This window comes from Oncorhynchus masou, chromosome 13 (assembly GCF_036934945.1).
Source record: "Oncorhynchus masou masou isolate Uvic2021 chromosome 13, UVic_Omas_1.1, whole genome shotgun sequence".
Classification (NCBI taxonomy): domain Eukaryota; kingdom Metazoa; phylum Chordata; class Actinopteri; order Salmoniformes; family Salmonidae; genus Oncorhynchus; species Oncorhynchus masou.
Genome location: NC_088224.1, coordinates 9,454,206 through 9,474,205, shown reverse-complemented (window position 1 = coordinate 9,474,205; position 20,000 = coordinate 9,454,206). Strand labels below are relative to the sequence as shown.

At 45.3% G+C, this 20,000-nt stretch overlaps 1 protein-coding gene across 1 annotated transcript in view; it reads right to left on the bottom strand.

The window, feature by feature from the left end:
- Positions 1-20,000, bottom strand: part of LOC135551343 (gamma-aminobutyric acid type B receptor subunit 1-like) — a 180,491-nt gene that overhangs the window by 77,471 nt on the left and 83,020 nt on the right. Inside the window, exon 9 of the mRNA XM_064982564.1 lies at positions 6,494-6,571. Within this exon, the coding sequence (XP_064838636.1) occupies positions 6,494-6,571 (78 nt within the window). The remainder of the gene's footprint in view (positions 1-6,493; positions 6,572-20,000) is intronic.

Sequence of the window (20,000 nt, the reverse complement as noted above, 5' to 3'; positions counted from 1 at the left end):
TAAAAAGGTAAACACAACATCAAAACGATGCTGAAAGGAACTAAAGACTCATTAATGTTAGTTTGTTGAATGAGGCATTTCATTATATTTTACTATTTGAATCAAACACTGATATATAACACATGGTCCTGTCTCCAAATACAACACCCAGAACAACACCCACTACAACACTGTCTCCCAATACAACAAACACTACAACACCCACTACAACACTGTCTCCCAATACAACACCCACTACAACACCCACTACAACACTTTCGCCCAATACAACACCCAATACAACACCCAATACAACACCCAATACAACTCCCAATACAACACTGTCTCCCAATACAACACTGTCTCCCAATACAACACCCAATACAACACTGTCTCCCAATACAACACTGTCTCCCAATACAACACCCAATACAACACTGTCTCCCAATACAACACTGTCTCCCAATACAACACTGTCTCCCAATACAACACCCAATACAACACCCAATACAACACTGTCTCCCAATACAACACTGTCTCCCAATACAACACTCAATACAACACTGTCTCCCAATACAACACTGTCTCCCAATACAACACTGTCTCCCAATACAACACCCAATACAACACCCAATACAACACTGTCTCCCAATACAACACTGTCTCCCAATACAACACCCAATACAACACTGTCTCCCAATACAACACTGTCTCCCAATACAACACTGTCTCCCAATACAACACCCAATACAACACTGTCTCCCAATACAACACTGTCTCCCAATACAACACTGTCTCCCAATACAACACTGTCTCCCAATACAACACCCAATACAACACTGTCTCCCAATACAACACTGTCTCCCAATACAACACTGTCTCCCAATACAACACTGTCTCCCAATACAACACTGTCTCCCATTACAACACCTAATACAACACTGTCTCCCAATACAACACTGTCTCCCAATACAACACTGTCTCCTAATACAACACTGTCTCCCAATACAACACTGTCTCCCAATACAACACCCAATACAACACTGTCTCCTAATACAACACTGTCTCCCAATACAACACTGTCTCCCAATACAACACTGTCTCCCAATACAACACTGTCTCCCAATACAACACTGTCTCCCATTACAACACTATCTCCTAATACAACACTGTCTCCCATTACAACACTATCTCCTAATACAACACTGTCTCCCATTACAACACTGTCTCCCAATACAACACTGTCTCCCAATACAACACTGTCTCCCAATACAACACCCACTACAACACTGTCTCCCAATACAACACCCACTACAACACTGTCTCCCAATACAACACCCACTACAACACTGTCTCCCAATACAACACCCACTACAACACTGTCTCCCAATACAACACCCACTACAACACTGTCTCCCAATACAACACCCAATACAACACTGTCTCCCAATACAACACCCAATACAACACTGTCTCCCAATACAACACTGTCTCCCAATACAACACTGTCTCCCAATACAACACTGTCTCCCAATACAACACTGTCTCCCAATACAACACTGTCTCCCAATACAACACCCACTACAACACTGTCTCCCAATACAACACCCAATACAACACTGTCTCCCAATACAACACCCAATACAACACTGTCTCCCAATACAACACCCAATACAACACTGTCTCCCAATACAACACTGTCTCCCAATACAACACTGTCTCCCAATACAACACTGTCTCCCAATACAACACTGTCTCCCAATACAACACTGTCTCCCAATACAACACCCACTACAACACTGTCTCCCAATACAACACCCAATACAACACTGTCTCCCAATACAACACCCAATACAACACTGTCTCCCAATACGACACTGTCTCCCAATACAACACTGTCTCCCAATACAACACTGTCTCACAATACAACACTGTCTCCCAATACAACACCCAATACAACACTGTCTCCCAATACAACACTCTCTCCCAATACAACACCCAATACAACACTGTCTCCCAATACAACACTGTTGATGCAACCTTGGTTCCACAGTAAAGTCACAAAACCTCTTTTCTCAAACCATTAGACACTGTTAGTGAAAGGTTTTTTCAGTGTTCACGGAGGCAGAACGGACTCCCGCCGCATCCCAAATGGCATCCTATTCCCTAGGTAGTACACTACTTTTGACCAGAGCCCTATAGGGATTAGGGTACCATTTGGGATGCCCTGCTCTGACACGGACTTAAACAACAAAGCTAGCTACCCGGCCATGCTGATTAGACTACAGAGCAGAGCCGCACCGTCCCATTCCCCCGTTCCTCAAAGTCAAGGTCGTGGATTCGGCTCCAGTTAAATTGAGTCTGAGATTGCCTCCACCTTCATTCTGTTTAGACTGTCACGCTGAATCTACCATTCATTTTCTTCCTGTCATCGCCCCGAACCGGTCATCATGTTTAATTAGTAAATAAAATGAAATAATATCACTCTCGTGAGATATAACACATGGTCCTATCAATAGGCATACTCAATCTATGCTCAGTATAAAGTACTGGATTTTACATAGAAGTCCCATCAGTTTAAGTGTGTGTGTGTGTGTGTGTGTGTGTGTGTGTGTGTGTGTGTGTGTGTGTGTGTGTGTGTGTGTGTGTGTGTGTGTGTGTGTGTGTGTGTGTGTGTGTGTGTGTGTGTGTGTGTGTGTGTGTGTGTGTGTGTGTGTGTGTGCGTGCGTGCGTGCGTGCGTGCGTGTGTGTGCTAAGCTTTACGGATCGGAGCATTGCTGTTTTCACCGACAGCATGATAAATAAAACCTGACTGGTTGATTGATGAACATTCTTAGCCAACCCTGCTAGTGGAAGGAAGGAGAGAAGGAGGGAAGGAGGGAAGGAGAGGAAGAGAGAAGGAGGGAAAGAGAGAAAGAGAAGAAGAGAGAAGGAGGGAAGGAGAGAAATAGGGGAGGAGAGAAGGAGGGAAGGAGGGAAGGAGAGAAAGGGAGGAAGAGAGAAGGAGGGAAGGAGGGAAAGAGAGGAAGAGAGAAGGAGGGAATGAGGGAAATAGGGGAGGAGAGAAGGAGGGAAGGAGGAAGGAGAGAAAGAGAGAAGGAGGGAAGGAGAGAAGGAGAGAAATAGGGAAGGAGAGAAGGAGGGAAGAAGAGAAATAGGGAAGGAGAGAAGTAGGGAAGGAGGGAAGGAGAGAAATAGGGAAGGAGAGAAGTAGTGAAGGAGGGAGTGTGAAAAAGGAGGGGAAAGAAAATGAGAAAGGCAGATGGACAATAAAGGAAGTGAGGGAGGTAGAGAGAGAATGGGGGAGGGAGGGAGGGAGGGAGGGAGGGAGGGAGGGAGGGAGGGAGGGAGGGAGGGAGGGAGGGAGGGAGGGAGGGAGGGAGGGAGGGAGGGAGGGAGGGACAGTGATAAACAGGAGAATAAGGGGGAATGAGGAAGATGTTTTTGTTTTAAAAAAGCCATCCTGTATAAACTACCACCGTACCCCTCACGTCTCTGTTAACCTTCAGAAATACAAGCTATCTGACACGGTCTCAGGGATCGCTAACTCCATTCCATCTCCACAGAGGTAAATCAATCCATTAGCTACTTTGCACCTTGCTTGCGGAATGGTCTACAGAGGTCAGTGAAATTGTATGAATTGATGCCTCTGAGGCAGCTCAGACAGCTGTGAGGACCTTTTTTAAGAAGAATGTGTTTGTTTCTTATGATTTATTTTTATTTTACTGTGTTTGTGTTTTGTTTTTTTTTGCTTTTTATAAAATTACAGTATGTGGACACCCCTTCAAATGAGTGGATTCTTCTATTTCAGCCACACCTTTTGCTGACAGGTGTATAAAATCAAGAACACAGCCATCCAATTTCCATAGACAAGCTTTGGCAGTAAAATTACCTTACTGAAGAGCTCGGTGATTTTCAACGTGGCACCATCATAGGATGCCACCTTTCCAACAAGTCAGTTTGTCAAATGTCTTCCCTGCTAGAGCTGCCCTGGTCAACTGTAAGTGCTGTTATTGTGAAGTGGAAACGTCTAGGAGCAACAACGGCTCAGCCCTGAAGTGGTAGGCCACACAAGCTCACAGAACGGCACCGCCGAGTGCTGAAGCGCATAAAAATCATCTGTCCTCGGTTGCAACACTCACTACCAAGATCCAAACTGCCTCTGGAATCAACGTCAGCACAATAACTGTTTGTTGGGAGCTTCATGAAATGGGTTTCCTTGGCCGAGCAGCCGCACACAAGCCTAAGATCACCATGTGCAATGCCAACCGTTGGCTGGAGTGGTGTAAAGCTCGCCACCATTGGACTCTGGAGCAGTGGAAACGTGTTCTCTGGAGTGATGAATCACGCTTCACCATCTGGCAGTCCGACAAACTAATCTTGGTTTGGCGGATGACAGGAGAATGCTCCCTGCCCCGATGCAAAGTGCCAACTGTAAAGTTTGGTGGAGTAGGGATAATGGTCTGGGGCTGTTTTTCATAGTTCGGGCCCCTTAGTTCCAGTGAAGGGAAATCTTAATGCTACAGGATACAATGCCATTCTAGACAATTCTGAGCTTCCAAGTTTGTGGTAACAGTTTGGGGAAGGCCCTTTCCTGTTTCAGCATGACAATGCCCCTGTGCACAAAGTGAGGTCCATACAGAAATGGTTTGTCGATATCGGTGTGGAAGAACTTGACTGGCCTGCACATAACCCTGACCTTAACCCCATCGAACACCTTTGGGATGAATTGTAACACCGACTGCAAGCCAGGCCTAATTGCCCAACATCAGTGTCCTACCTCACTAATGCTCTTGTGGCTGATTAGAAGCAAGTCCCTGCAACAGTGTTCCAACATCTAGTGAAAAGCCTTCCCAGAAGAGTGGAGGCTGTTATCTCAGCAATGTTCCAACATCTAGTGAAAAGCCTTCCCAGAAGAGTGGAGGCTGTTATAACAGCAATGTTCCAACATCTAGTGGAAAGCCTTCCCAGAGGAGTGGAGGCTGTTATAGCAGTAATGTTCCAACATCTAGTGAAAAGCCTTCCCAGAAGAGTGGAGGCTGTTATAGCAGCAATGTTCCAACATATGGTAGAAAGCCTTCCCAGAAGAGTGGAGGCTGTTATAGCAGTAATGTTCCAACATCTAGTGAAAAGCCTTCCCAGAAGAGTGGAGGCTGTTATAGCAGCAATGTTCCAACATCTAGTGAAAAGCCTTCCCAGAAGAGTGGAGGCTGTTATAGCAGCAATGTTCCAACATCTAGTGGAAAGCCTTCCCAGAAGAGTGGAGGCTGTTATAGCAGCAATGTTCCAACATCTAGTGGAAAGCCTTCCCAGAAGAGTGGAGGCTGTTATCTCAGCAATGTTCCAACATCTAGTGAAAAGCCTTCCCAGAAGAGTGGAGGATGTTATAGCAGCAATGTTCCAACATCTAGTGAAAAGCCTTCCCAGAAGAGTGGAGGCTGTTATAGCAGCAATGTTCCAACATCTAGTGAAAAGCCTTCCCAGAAGAGTGGAGGCTGTTATAGCAGCAATGTTCCAACATCTAGTGAAAAGCCTTCCCAGAAGAGTGGAGGCTGTTATCTCAGCAATGTTCCAACATCTAGTGAAAAGCCTTCCCAGAAGAGTGGAGGATGTTATAGCAGCAATGTTCCAACATCTAGTGGAAAGCCTTCCCAGAAGAGTGGAGGATGTTATAGCAGCAGTGTTCCAACATCTAGTGAAAAGCCTTCCCAGAAGAGTGGAGGCTGTTATAGCAGCAATGTTCCAACATCTAGTGGAAAGCCTTCCCAGAAGAGTGGAGGCTGTTATAGCAGCAATGTTCCAACATCTAGTGGAAAGCCTTCCCAGAAGAGTGGAGGCTGTTATAGCAGCAATGTTCCAACATCTAGTGGAAAGCCTTCCCAGAAGAGTGTAGGCTGTTATAGCAGCAATGTTCCAACATCTAGTGGAAAGCCTTCCCAGAAGAGTGGAGGCTGTTATAGCAGCAATGTTCCAACATCTAGTGGAAAGCCTTCCCAGAAGAGTGGAGGCTGTTATAGCAGCAATGTTCCAACATCTAGTGGAAAGCCTTCCCAGAAGAGTGGAGGCTGTTATCTCAGCAATGTTCCAACATCTAGTGAAAAGCCTTCCCAGAAGAGTGGAGGCTGTTATAGCAGCAATGTTCCAACATCTAGTGGAAAGTCTTCCCAGGAGAGTGGAGGATGTTATAGCAGCAATGTTCCAACATCTAGTGGAAAGCCTTCCCAGAAGAGTGGAGGATGTTATAGCAGCAATGTTCCAACATCTAGTGAAAAGCCTTGTTCCAACATCTAGAAGGGACCAACTCCATATAGATGCCAATGATTTTGGAATTAAATGTTTGACGAGCAGGTGTCCACATACTTTTGGTCATGTAGTGTATTTTGTATGGATATTACTATGTTTTGTAACTTTCCCCCAGGTCATTACTGTAGATGAAAATGTATTATCAATCAACTCACCTGGTAAAATAAGGAATACAAAAACAAAATAATATATATATATGAATGTGGCTCACCTATCCACTTGTCATTCCCATACCAGGATAGATTGCCTTTAGTACTGTCGAAGTATCCAATCTTCTTATAGCTGCCTCCTGTGAGGGGAGGATAGAGAGGGAGAGAAAGAGAAGGGAGGAGAGAGAGGGAAACAGAAGGGGGAGAGAGAGGGAGGGAGGGGGAAGAGAGAGGGAAAGAGAAGGGAGGAGAGAGAGGGAGGGAAACAGAAGGGAGGAGAGAGAGGGAGGGAAAGAGGAGGGAGGAGAGAGAGGGAGGGAAAGAGGAGGGAGGAGAGAGAGGGAGGGAAAGAGAAGGGAGGAGAGAGAGGGAGGGAAACAGAAGGGGGGAGAGAGAGGGAGGGAAAGAGAAGAGAGGAGAGAGAGGGAAACAGAAGGGAGAGAGAGAGGGAGAGAAAGAGGAGGGAGGAGAGAGAGGGAAACAGAAGGGGGGAGAGAGAGGGAGGGAAAGAGAAGAGAGGAGAGAGAGGGAGGGAAAGAGGAGGGAGGAGAGAGAGGGAGGGAAAGAGAAGGGAGGAGAGAAAGGGAGGGAGGGAAAGAGGAGGGAGGAGAGAGAGGGAGGGGAAAGAGAAGGGGGAGGAGAGAGGGGAGGGGGAAAGTGGAGGGAGGAAAGAGGGAGGGAAAGAGAGGGAGGAGAGAGGGAGGGAAAGAGGAGGGAGGAGAGAGAGGGAGGGAAAGAGGAGGGAGGAGAGAGAGGGAGGGAAAGAGGAGGGAGGAGAGAGAGAGAGGGAAAGAGGAGGGAGGAGAGAGGGAGGGAGGAGAGAGAGGGAGTGAAAGAGGAGGGAGGAGAGAGAGGGAGGGAAAGAGGAGGGAGGAGAGAGGGAGGGAGGGAAAGGGGAAGAGAGAGGGAGGGAAAGAGAAGGGAGGAGAGAGAGGGAGGGAAAGAGAAGGGAGAAGAGAGAGGGAGGGAACAAAAGGGGGAAAGAGAGGGAGGGAAAGAGAAGGGAGGAGAGAGGGGGAGGGAAACAGAAGGGAGCAGAGAGAGGGAGGGAAACAGAAGGGGGAGAGAGAGGTAGGAAAACAGAAGGGAGCAGAGAGAGGGAGGGAAACAGAAGGGGGAGAGAGAGGGAGGAAAACACGAAGGGAGCAGAGAGAGGGAGGGAAACAGAAGGGGGAGAGAGAGGGAGGAAAACAGAAGGGAGGAGAGAGGGAGGGAAACAGAAGGGAGGAGAGAGAGGGAGGGAAACAGAAGGGAGCAGAGAGAGGGAGGGAAACAGAAGGGGGAGAGAGAGGGAGGAAAACAGAAGGGAGGAGAGAGAGGGAGGGAAACAGAAGGGAGGAGAGAGAGGGAGGGAAAGAGAAAGGGGAGGAGAGAGAGATAGACATGTTCACTATACTATAAATATACACATTACACATCCTGAAACTTTGATTGAAGGATTCACTTGGGAGGGTTTCACAGAGAGGGTATCACAGAGAGGGTATCACAGAGATGTTAGCCAGTCAGTCTACATTAGAGTAATAATATGTACATGTTCCATAATAGATATGGTATCAGCTGATCATTAGAAATAATTACCCCACTCCACTTCACACACACGCACACACACACACACACACACACACACACACACACACGCACGGTATACCGGTACCACTGTAACATGGTACCAAAACGTCATGATACCAACATTTTAGAATACCGTAGAACCGTTTCATTCGATACTACCGTCTTCTCCCAGCCCTACCGATCTATAAAGAATTTGCAGACGCCTGTTATAAAAAGCTCATAAAAGTCACAGTTTTGTTTTGTAAAATCCAACTGAATTGGATTTTTGTCTCTTGTATGAGCAGGTCTAATAATATCCCCTTCACTTTCATGCTCATATCACCTGTGGCAGCTGTACTCATCCAGCCCCGTCCCCTACCAGCCGTCATGGGCTGTGTTCACTAGCATGTGGTAAACTGCTGCGTGCCGCTTCGGGACACCCAGAGTGGCTCTCTTGTGGGCGTGCTGACAGCATATAGCAGCAGTTCGGTTGTGCATCAATAATTCAGCATAGCAAGTTTTTATGAAGGTCTGGTTATTAAATGGGTACACAGTTCAATCCATTCTCCATTTCATTAATTTATTCACAGGTAAATAGTAATACGCTCTAAACTGATTTGGTGACAAACAAACCTTTCTTTATATATATATATATATATACACGCACACACACACGCACACACACACATATATATATTATTCGCTAACTAGCTATGGTATAGGCTGACTCAAATGAGCTGCTAACGTAGCTAGGTAGGTAACTTAACAGACTGTATAGCTAGCTATCTAGCCAACTTAACAGACTGTATAGCTAGCTATCTAGCCAACTTACCATACTGTATAGCTAGCTATCTAGCCAACTTAACAGACTGTATAGCTAGCTATCTAGCCAATTTAACAGACTGTATAGCTAGCTATCTAGCCAACTTACCATACTGTATAACTAGCTATCTAGCCATCTTAACAGACTGTATAACTAGCTATCTAGCCATCTTAACAGACTGTATAGCTAGCTATCTAGCCAATTTAACAGACTGTATAGCTAGCTATCTAGCCAACTTAACAGACTGTATAACTAGCTATCTAGCCAACTTAACAGACTGTATAGCTAGCTATCTAGCCAACTTAACAGACTGTATAGCTAGCTATCTAGCCAATTTAACAGACTGTATAGCTAGCTATCTAGCCAATTTAACAGACTGTATAGCTAGCTATCTAGCCAATTTAACAGACTGTATAGCTAGTTCGCTAAGTGAATTAAATATCACCAGCTACCTAACGTCCTATTAGTTCGCTATCTTGATGTATTTATCGTTGTAAAAAACAAACTCCAAATGCATTTGTAGGTAGCGAGCTAACTGCCGTGGAGGAGGGAGAAAGGATAGCAGCTGTCAAAGTGAGAGATTCGGCTACTCTGGATAGGGCAGATACTTTTGTATAGTTCCAGTCCCTAGAAGTGAGGACAGGGAAAATAGTAACATAATATTCAGTGGCGTCTAATTTGAGTATAGTGAAGTCTGTTTCTTGTTATGTTTCCTGTGTTTTCTCGGATACACAGAGCTGTGAAAGCCTTTCTGCAGATGATGAGGTCCCAACGAAGAGCAGTGGTTCTCAGTCCTGGGGGACTCAAAGGGTACACTTAGCACTACACAGCTGATTCAAATGATCACTTAGCACTACACAGCTGATTCAAATGATCACTTAGCACTACACAGCTGATTCAAATGATCACTTAGCACTACACAGCTGATTCAAATGATCGCTTAGCACTACACAGCTGATTCAAATGATCACTTAGCACTACACAGCTGATTCAAATGATCACTTAGCACTACACAGGTGATTCAAATGATCACTTAGCACTACACAGCTGATTCAAATGATCACTTAGCACTACACAGCTGATTCAAATGATCACTTAGCACTACACAGCTGATTCAAATGATCACTTAGCACTACACAGCTGATTCAAATGATCACTTAGCACTACACAGCTGATTCAAATGATCACTTAGCACTACACAGCTGATTCAAATGATCACTTAGCACTACACAGCTGATTCAAATGATCACTTAGCACTACACAGCTGATTCAAATGATCACTTAGCACTACACAGCTGATTCAAATGATCACTTAGCACTACACAGCTGATTCAAATGATCACTTAACACTACACAGCTGATTCTAATGATCACTTAGCACTACACAGCTGATTCAAATGGTCACGTAATCATCTAGCTTTAAGTAGTATTTATGTAGTCCTTTGCGATGCTATCCTTGATATGATCATGTTATTGTCACATGCTACATATTCACATGTGTCTGTCTGTCTGTCCGTCTGTCCGTCTGTCCGTCTGTCCGTCTGTCTATCTAGCAGGTAGTCTAGTGGTTAGAGCGTTGGGCTAGTAACCAGCAGGTAGCCTAGTGGTTAGAGCGTTAGCATTATCTATCTATCTATCTATTATCTATCTACCTATCTATTCAATATTATCATGATTTGTTATAAGAGATATTATACTTTAGTAAATCCACAATGACCTGGTGATGTAGAAGTCTAATAATTACATTATCTTCCATTTTCCTACAGATACAACTGGAGATTCCTTCAAACGATTGGCTACAGTTACAGTATAGGGATCTGCATGGTTGGGTGCATTGTCGCAGGTGTGAACAGGGCCATCTGGAACTGACTAGTGGGGGGAATTCAGGCGTGTATGAAGGCTACCTTTGTCCTGCATAACTTCATGAGGATGTACACGAGGACCAGGATGGGGACCTGCAGCTCTCCGCCGTGTGCCAGAAGAGAGGCCTGCTGCTCGGCGGGATGATACACGGATGCGGGCCAACAACGCAGCATGGGAGGCAATCCGTGTGCGGGAGATCTTCACCTCCTACGTCTTCGAAGAGGGTTCTGTTCCCTGACAACACCTTGTTTCATAGACTACACTATGCCCAAGCTCTTTTAAGAGTCATCCACATGGCAATAAGAGTATTCTTCCATTTAAATGTACTATGTCAACTGCAATTATTCAATTCCCCTTTTTTCTCCCTTTGATTTCTACTTCTCAGGTGAGAGAGCTGTTCATGTAAGGGTGAAGTCAGCGCATAAACAAAACAGGCTGTTTTAAGTGTCACCCATATTGAACAAATGTAGAACAATTAAAGACCTTGGTAGCCTAGTAACCAGCAGGTAGCCTAGTGGATAGAGCGTTGGACTAGTAACCAGCAGGTAGTCTAGTGGATAGAGCGTTGGACTAGTAACCAGCAGGTAGTCTAGTGGATAGAGCGTTGGACTAGTAACCAGCAGGTAGTCTAGTGGTTAGAGCGTTGGACTAGTAACCGAAAGGGTAGCCTAGTGGTTAGAGCGTTGGACTAGTAACCAGCAGCTAGACTAGTGGTTAGAGCGTTGGACTAGTAAACAGCAGGTAGTCTAGTGGTTAGAGAGTTGGGCTAGTAACCAGCAGGTAGCCTAGTGGTTAGAGCATTGGGCTAGTAACCAGCAGGTAGTCTAGTGGTTAGAGCGTTGGACTAGTAACCGAAAGGTAGCCTAGTGGTTAGAGCGTTGGACTAGTAACAAGCAGGTAGCCTAGTGGTTAGAGCGTTGGACTAGTAAACAGCAGGTAGTCTAGTGGTTAGAGCGTTGGACTAGTAACCAGCAGGTAGCCTAGTGGTTAGAGCGTTGGGCTAGTAACCAGCAGGTAGCCTAGTGGTTAGAGCGTTGGGCTAGTAACCAGCAGGTAGCCTAGTGGTTAGAGCGTTGGACTAGTAACCAGCAGGTAGTCTAGTGGTTAGAGCGTTGGGCTAGTAACCAGCAGGTAGTCTAGTGGTTAGAGCGTTGGGCTAGTAACCAGCAGGTAGTCTAGTGGTTAGAGCGTTGGACTAGTAACCAGCAGCTAGCCTAGTGTTTAGAGCATTGGGCTAGTAACCAGCAGGTAGTCTAGTGGTTAGAGCGTTGGACTAGTAACAAGCTGGTAGTCTAGTGGTTAGAGCGTTGGGCTAGTAACCAGCAGGTAGTCTAGTGGTTAGAGCGTTGGACTAGTAACAAGCAGGTAGCCTAGTGGTTAGAGCATTGGGCTAGTAACCAGCAGGTAGCCTAGTGGTTAGAGCGTTAGCATTATTTCTATAACTATGCTATATTGTTTGTCCTCGTGTGTCTGTGTATTTTTTTTTCAGTACTCTGGAGCTGCTGAGTGTGGAAACTAGGTAAAGACACACACACACACACACACTAACACGCACATGCACACAAACACACAGATTGCTGTTGAACAATGTCTCTTTAAATACCTTATTTTTTCAATAACAGTCTCTCTCTTTCACTTCATCCTTCTCTGCCTTCTACTCCCTAAATCCTCAAGGTTTATATCAACTGTGTCGGTGAACCCCTCCATCTGAACTGGCCGACACAGAGGGGCACAGCATGATCAGAGGTGAGAGGTCACTTGGTCGGGTCAACAGGAAGTATTATAAAATAAAAATACAGATAGATATGTACTGTAGTAGTCCCAGAGTTAATGATCCAAGATGTAACGGGTCCATAACTCCAGATGCTGGGAGACTGGAAGCAAGTACAGCGTGAGGATTTAATAATAAATAGACATGAAACTTAACAGGGAACAGCGTCTGGACAAGAGAAACCAAAACAACATCAATGCAGACACGAGAACGAAACTGAGGAACAGATAACAGATATATGGGAGGCAAAATCAATGACGTGATGAAGTCCAGGCGAGTCCGATGAAGCGCTGGTGCGCGCAGCGATGGTGACAGGTGTACGTTATGATGGTGACAGGTGTACGTAATGATGGTGACAGGTGTACGTAATGATGGTGACAGGTGTACGTAATGATGGTGACAGGTGTACGTAATGATGGTGACAGGTGTACGTAATGATGGTGACAGGTGTACGTAATGATGGTGACAGGTGTACGTAATGATGGTGACAGGTGTACGTAATGATGGTGACTGGTGTACGTAATGATGGTGACAGGTGTACGTAATGATGGTGACAGGTGTACGTAATGATGGTGACAGGTGTACGTAATGATGGTGACAGGTGTACGTAATGATGGTGACAGGTGTACGTAATGATGGTGACAGGTGTACGTAATGATGGTGACAGGTGTACGTAATGATGGTGACAGGTGTACGTAATGATGGTGACAGGTGTACGTAATGATGGTGACAGGTGTACGTAATGATGGTGACTGGTGTACGTAATGATGGTGACAGGTGTACGTAATGATGGTGACAGGTGTACGTAATTAAGAGCAGCCTGGCGACCTCGAGCGCCAGAGAGGGGGAGCGGGGGCAGATGTGACACAAGGTCAGTTTTGCATTTCACCTCTTGATGATTAAGATGACTGACCGTGTCCATGATTAAACATGCTCTCTCTCTCTCTTTCTCCATCTGTCTCTCGTCTGCAGGTATGTTTTGATGTGAGAGAGGATGCCAACCCCCTGTCCCGTCATCGTTAACTCACCCGCTCTAAAGATAACCATCGGGCCGACTGGGGCCCCAAGGCTGGTTAGGAGACACCGCTAGAAACATTGTAATTGCTGCTTCCTTGCTCATCTTTCCCTTTCCATACACACATCGGCTACACATCCACAGGCATACAGGTATTTATTATCCTCCACTACACAATAAGCAAGAAAATAGTTAACTAGCTACTTCAGCTGCATAGCATGGCAAATATTAGCAATGCTAGCTTACAAAATTGTACATTAAATTTGCAGTAAATGCTTTAGCTGGCTAGATTCTTTACATCCACTGTTTCCCGAGAAGACAGCCTGGTTTGAAGGTTTACTCAGGAGTCCCTAAAACATTAAACAACACGAATTACAATTTCATACTTCTGTCAAAACGCCGAGCTGGCAAATGTTAGCTAGTCAGCTAGCTTGCTAAATAGCAATTTTCATAAATTAACTTTATGACAAAAAAAAATATGCATAATCGTTTGTCTGACATATTCCTCTCAACTGTACATGTTTTGGATGAGTCGTTATGATGTTATAATTACTTCAATCTTAGCATTTCTGTCAACCATCTTCGCTGAAAAAAGTCTCCGGTGTTGGGTTGCAGAGTGTCATATTCGAACCACTCGATATGATTCGTCATCGCCCAGCGTTTGCACTTGTGATTTGCATAAAGTTAGGAAATGCTGAACTTTTAACGTACCACCAACTTCCTGTGATGTGCACAACAATCTGCATGTCATCATGTCGGTCGGGGAAAAACACAGCATGAAACCACCTTTACCCTTCAGTTAACAGACACACTCTCCCTCTCTCTCTCTCTCTCTCTCTCTCTCCCTCCCTCCCTCACACTCCCTCCCTCCCTCACACTCTGTCTCTCCCTCCCTCCCTCCTTTCCTCACACTCTCTCCCTCCCTCCCTTCCTCACACTCTGTCCCCTGCTCCCTCCCTCCCTCACACTCTCTCCCCTCACAGTCTGTCCCTCCCTCCCTTCATCACCCTCTGTTCCTCCCTCCCTACCCCAGTCTGTCCCTCCCTCCCTTCCTCACACTCTGTCCCTCCCTCCCTTCCTCACACTCTGTCCCTCCCTCCCTCACAGTCTGTCCCTCCCTTCCTCACTCTGTCCCTCCCTCCCTTCCTCACTCTGTCCCTCCCTCCTCACAGTCTGTCCCTCCCTCCCTTCATCACACTCTGTCCCTCCCTCTCTTACCCTCTGTCCCTTCCTCCCTTACCCTCTGTCCCTCCCTTCCTCACACTCTGTCCCTCCCTCACAATCTGTCCCTCCCTCCCTCCCTCACACTCTGTCCCTCCCTCCCTCCCTCCCTCACACTCTTTCCCTCCCTCCCTCACACTCTGTCCCTCCCTCCCTCCCTCACACTCCCTCCCTTCATCTCACTCTGTCCCTCCCTCCCTCCCTCACACTCTGTCCCTCCCTCCCTCCCTCACACTCTGTCCCTCCCTCCCTCACACTCTGTCCCTCCCTCACACTCCTCACTTCCTCACACTCTGTCCCTCCCTCCCTCCCTCCCTCACACTCTGTCCCTCCCTCCCAGTCCCTCCCTCCCTCCCTTCCTCTCACTCTGTCGCTCCCTCCCTTCCTCTCACTCTGTCGCTCCCTCCCTTCCTCACACTCCCTCTCTCCCTTCCTCACACTCCCTCCCTCCCTTCCTCTAACTCTGTCCCTCCCTCCCTTCGTCACCTCCCTCCCTCCCTCACTCACAGTCTGTCCCTCCCTCCCTCCTTCCCACTCCCTCCCTCCCTCCCTCCCTCACACTCTGTTCCTCCCTCACACTCTGTCCCTCCCACTCCCTCCCTTCCTCACACTCTGTCACTCCCTCCCTCTCACACTCTGTCCCTCCCTCCCAGTCCCTCCCTCCCTTCCTCTTACTCTGTTGCTCCCTCCCTTCCTCCACTCTGTCGCTCCCTCCCTTCCTCACACTCCCTCTCTCCCTCCCTCACACTCCCTCCCTCCCTTCCTCTCACTCTGTCCCTCCCTCCCTCCCTCCCTCCCTCACACTCTGTCCTTCCCTCCCTCCTTCACACTCCCTCCCTCCCTCCCTCCGTCTGTCCCTCCCTCCCTTCATCACACTCCCTCCCTCCCTCACAGTCTGTCCCTCCCTCCCTCCCTCCCTCACACTCTGTCCCTACCTCCCTCCTTCACACTCCCTCCCTCCCTCACAGTCTGTCCCTCCCTCCCTCCCACACTCTGTCCCTCCCTCCCTCCTTCACACTCCCTCCCTCCCTCCCTCGCACTCTGTCCCTACCTCCCTCCTTCACACTCCCTCCCTCCCTTCCTCTCACTCTGTCACTCCCTCCCTTCCTCCCTCCCTCTCCCCCTTCCTCACACTCCCTCCCTCCCTTCCTCGCACTCTGTCCCTACCTCCCTCCTCCCACTCCCTCCCTCCCCCTTCCTCTCACTCTGTCACTCCCTCCCTTCCTCACACTCCCTCTCTCCCTTCCTCACACTCCCTCCCTCCTTTCCTCTCACTCTGTCCCTACCTCCCTCCTTCACACTGCCTCCCTCCCTCCTTCACAGTCTGTCTCTCCCTCCCTCCCTCAGTCTGTCCCTCCCTCCCTCCTTCTGCACTCCCTCCCATCTGTCCCTCCCTCCCTCCTTCACACTCCCTCCCTCCCTCCCTCCTTCACACTCCCTCCCTCCCTCACAGTCTGTCCTCCCTCCCTCCCTCCCTCACAGTCCCTCACAGTCTGTCCCTCCACTGATGTTCATTCCTTCCCCCCATTAGTCAAATCACAGGTCGGCCTTTGTAAATATGAGCAAATCAGTCATTCTATGCAGGATTCTATTATATGCTGAAAAGCGTGAAGTTAAATTCAATGTGTTGAGTAGAAGTGCGAAGTTTATGGAGAACGTTTAGAGACCGTGAACAAGCGTCCTGGAGACAGGGAGACCCATGAGGCGGCGCACAATTGGCCCAGCATCGTCCGGGTAACGGGAGGGTTTGGCCAGCATGGATGCCCTTGTCCCATCACGCACTAGCGACTCCTGTGGCGGGCCGGGCGCAGTGCACGCTGACATGGTCGCCAGGTGTACGGTGTTTCCTCCGACACTTTGGTGCGGCTGGCTTCCGGGTTAAGTGGTCAGAGTGTCGAGAAGCAGTGAGGCTCGGTTGGGTCGTGTTTCGGACGCAGGACACTCAACCTTCGACTCTCCCGAGTCCGTACAGAAGTTACAGCAATGGGACAAGACTGAAAATACCAATTGGATATCACGAAATTGGGGATAAAACGGGGTAAAAAGTATTGTGACAAGCCTAGTGCACACACACATCATTACTCCTTTCCACACAGCGCCCGCCCCAGAAACTGCCACTATGCAAGACAACACCACATGGTGGAGGACTCTACTGTGTTCGTGTGTTGAACATTACCTCTGCCAAGGACCCTCCTACTGTGGATGAAGTCAGTCAAATGAGTAGATATACAGCAGATATACAGCAGATAGAATAGATATGCAGCAGATATACAGCAGATAGAATAGATATGCAGTAGATATACAGCAGATATAATAGATATGCAGTAGATATACAGCAGATATAATAGATATGCAGTAGATATACAGCAGATAGAATAGATATGCAGTAGATATACAGTAGATAGAATAGATATGCAGTAGATATGCAGTAGATATGCAGTAGATATACAGTGGACATACAGTAGATATGCAGTAGAAATGCAGTAGATATGCAGTAGATAAACAGTGGACATACAGTAGATATGCAGTAGATATACAGTAGATATGCAGTAGATAGATATATGGTAGATATGCAGTAGATACGAAGTAGTTATACAGTAGATAGAATAGATATGCAGTAGATAAACAGTGGAAATGCATTAGATATGCAGAAGATCTGCAGTAGATATGCAGAAGATATACAGTAGATATGCAGTAGATATATACAGTAGATATACAGTAGATATATACAGTAGATATACAGTAGATGTGCAGTAGATAGAGCAGATATGCAGTAGATATGCAGTAGATAAGCAGTAGATATGCATTAGATATGCAGTAGATATGCATTAGATATGCAGTAGATATGCAGTAGATATGCAGTAGATATACAGTAGATAGAGTAGATATGCAGTAGATATACAGTAGGTATACAGTAGATATACAGTAGATATGCAGTAGATATGCAGTAGATATGCAATAGATATGCAGTAGATATACAGTAGATAGAGTAGATATGCAGTAGATATACTGTAGGTATACAGTAGATATGCAGTAGATATACAGTAGATATGCAGTCGATATATACAGTAGATATACAGTAGATATGCAGTAGATATACAGTAGATATGCAGTAGATATGCTGTAGATATACAGTAAATAGAGTAGATATGCAGTAGATATACAGTAGATTGCCAGTAGATATGCTGTAGATATACAGTAAATAGAGTAGATATGCAGTAGATATACAGTAGATAGAGTAGATATGCAGTAGATATGCAGTAGATATGCATTAGATATGCAGTAGATATACAGTAGATATGCAGTAGATAGAGTAGAATGCAGTAGATAAGCAGTAGATAGAGTAGATATGCAGTAGATATACAGTAGATAGAGTAGATATGCAGTAGATATGCATTAGATATGCCGAAGATATGCAGTAGATATACAGTAGATATGCAGTAAATATACAGTAGATATGCAGTAGATATACAGTAGATATGCAGTAGATATACAGTAGATATGAAGTAGATATACAGTAGATATGCAGTAGATATACAGTAGGTGTACAGTATATATACAGTAGATATGCAGTAGATATGCAGTAGATATTCAGTCGATGTGCAGTAGATATACAGTAGATATGCAGTAGATATGCAGTAGATATGCAGTAGATATGCAGTAGATATACAGTAGGTATACAGTAGATATACAGTAGATATGCAGTAGATATACAGTAGATATGCAGTAGATATATGCAGTAGATATGCACTAGATATACAGTAAGTGTACAGTAGATATACAGTAGATATCCAGTAAATATGCAGTAGATGTGCAGTAGATGTGCAGTAGATATGCAGTAGATATGCAGTAGATATATGCAGTAGATATGCAGTAGATATGCAGTAGATATGCAGCAGATATACAGTAGGTGTACAGTAGATATACAGTAGATATGCAGTAGATATACAGTAGATATACAGTAGATATGCAGTAGATATGCAGTAGATATGCAGTAGATATGCAGTAGGTATACAGTAGATATACAGTAGATATGCAGTAGATATACAGTAGATATGCAGTAGATATGCAGTAGATATACAGTAGATATGCAGTAGATATATGCAGTAGATATATGCAGTAGATATACACTAGATATACAGTAAGTGTACAGTAGATATACAGTAGATATCCAGTAAATATGCAGTAGATGTGCAGTAGATGTGCAGTAGATATACAGTAGATATGCAGTAGATATATGCAGTAGATATACAGTAGATATGCAGTAGATATATGCAGTAGATATGCACTAGATATACAGTAAGTGTACAGTAGATATACAGTAGATATCCAGTAAATATGCAGTAGATGTGCAGTAGATGTGCAGTAGATATGCAGTAGATATATGCAGTAGATATGCAGTAGATATGCAGCAGATATACAGTAGGTGTACAGTAGATATACAGTAGATATGCAGTAGATATGCAGTAGATGTGCAGTAGATATGCAGTAGATATACAGTAGATATGCAGTAGATATGCTGTAGATATACAGTAAATAGAGTAGATATGCAGTAGATATACAGTAGATTGCCAGTAGATATGCTGTAGATATACAGTAAATAGAGTAGATATGCAGTAGATATACAGTAGATATACAGTAGATAGAGTAGATATGCAGTAGATATGCAGTAGATATGCATTAGATATGCAGTAGATATACAGTAGATATGCAGTAGATAGAGTAGATATGCAGTAGATATGCAGTAGATATGCAGTAGATAGAGTAGATATGCAGTAGATATGCAGTAGATATACAGTAGATAGAGTAGATATGCAGTAGATATGCAGTAGATAGAGTAGATATGCAGTAGATATGCAGTAGATATGCATTAGATATGCAGTAGATATACAGTAGATATGCAGTAGATAGAGTAGATATGCAGTAGATATGCAGTAGATATGCAGTAGATAGAGTAGATATGCAGTAGATATGCAGTAGATATACAGTAGATAGAGTAGATATGCAGTAGATATGCAGTAGATAGAGTAGATATGCAGTAGATATGCAGTAGATAGAGTAGATATGCAGTAGATATACAGTAGATAGAGTAGATATGCAGTAGATATGCAGTAGATATGCAGTAGATATACAGTAGATATGCAGTAGATATACAGTAGATATGCAGTAATTATATACAGTAGAGATGAAGTAGATATACAGTAGATATGCAGTAGATATACAGTAGAGATGAAGTAGATATACAGTAGATATGCAGTAGATATACAGTAGGTGTACAGTATATATACAGTAGATATGCAGTAGATATGCAGTAGATATACAGTCGAT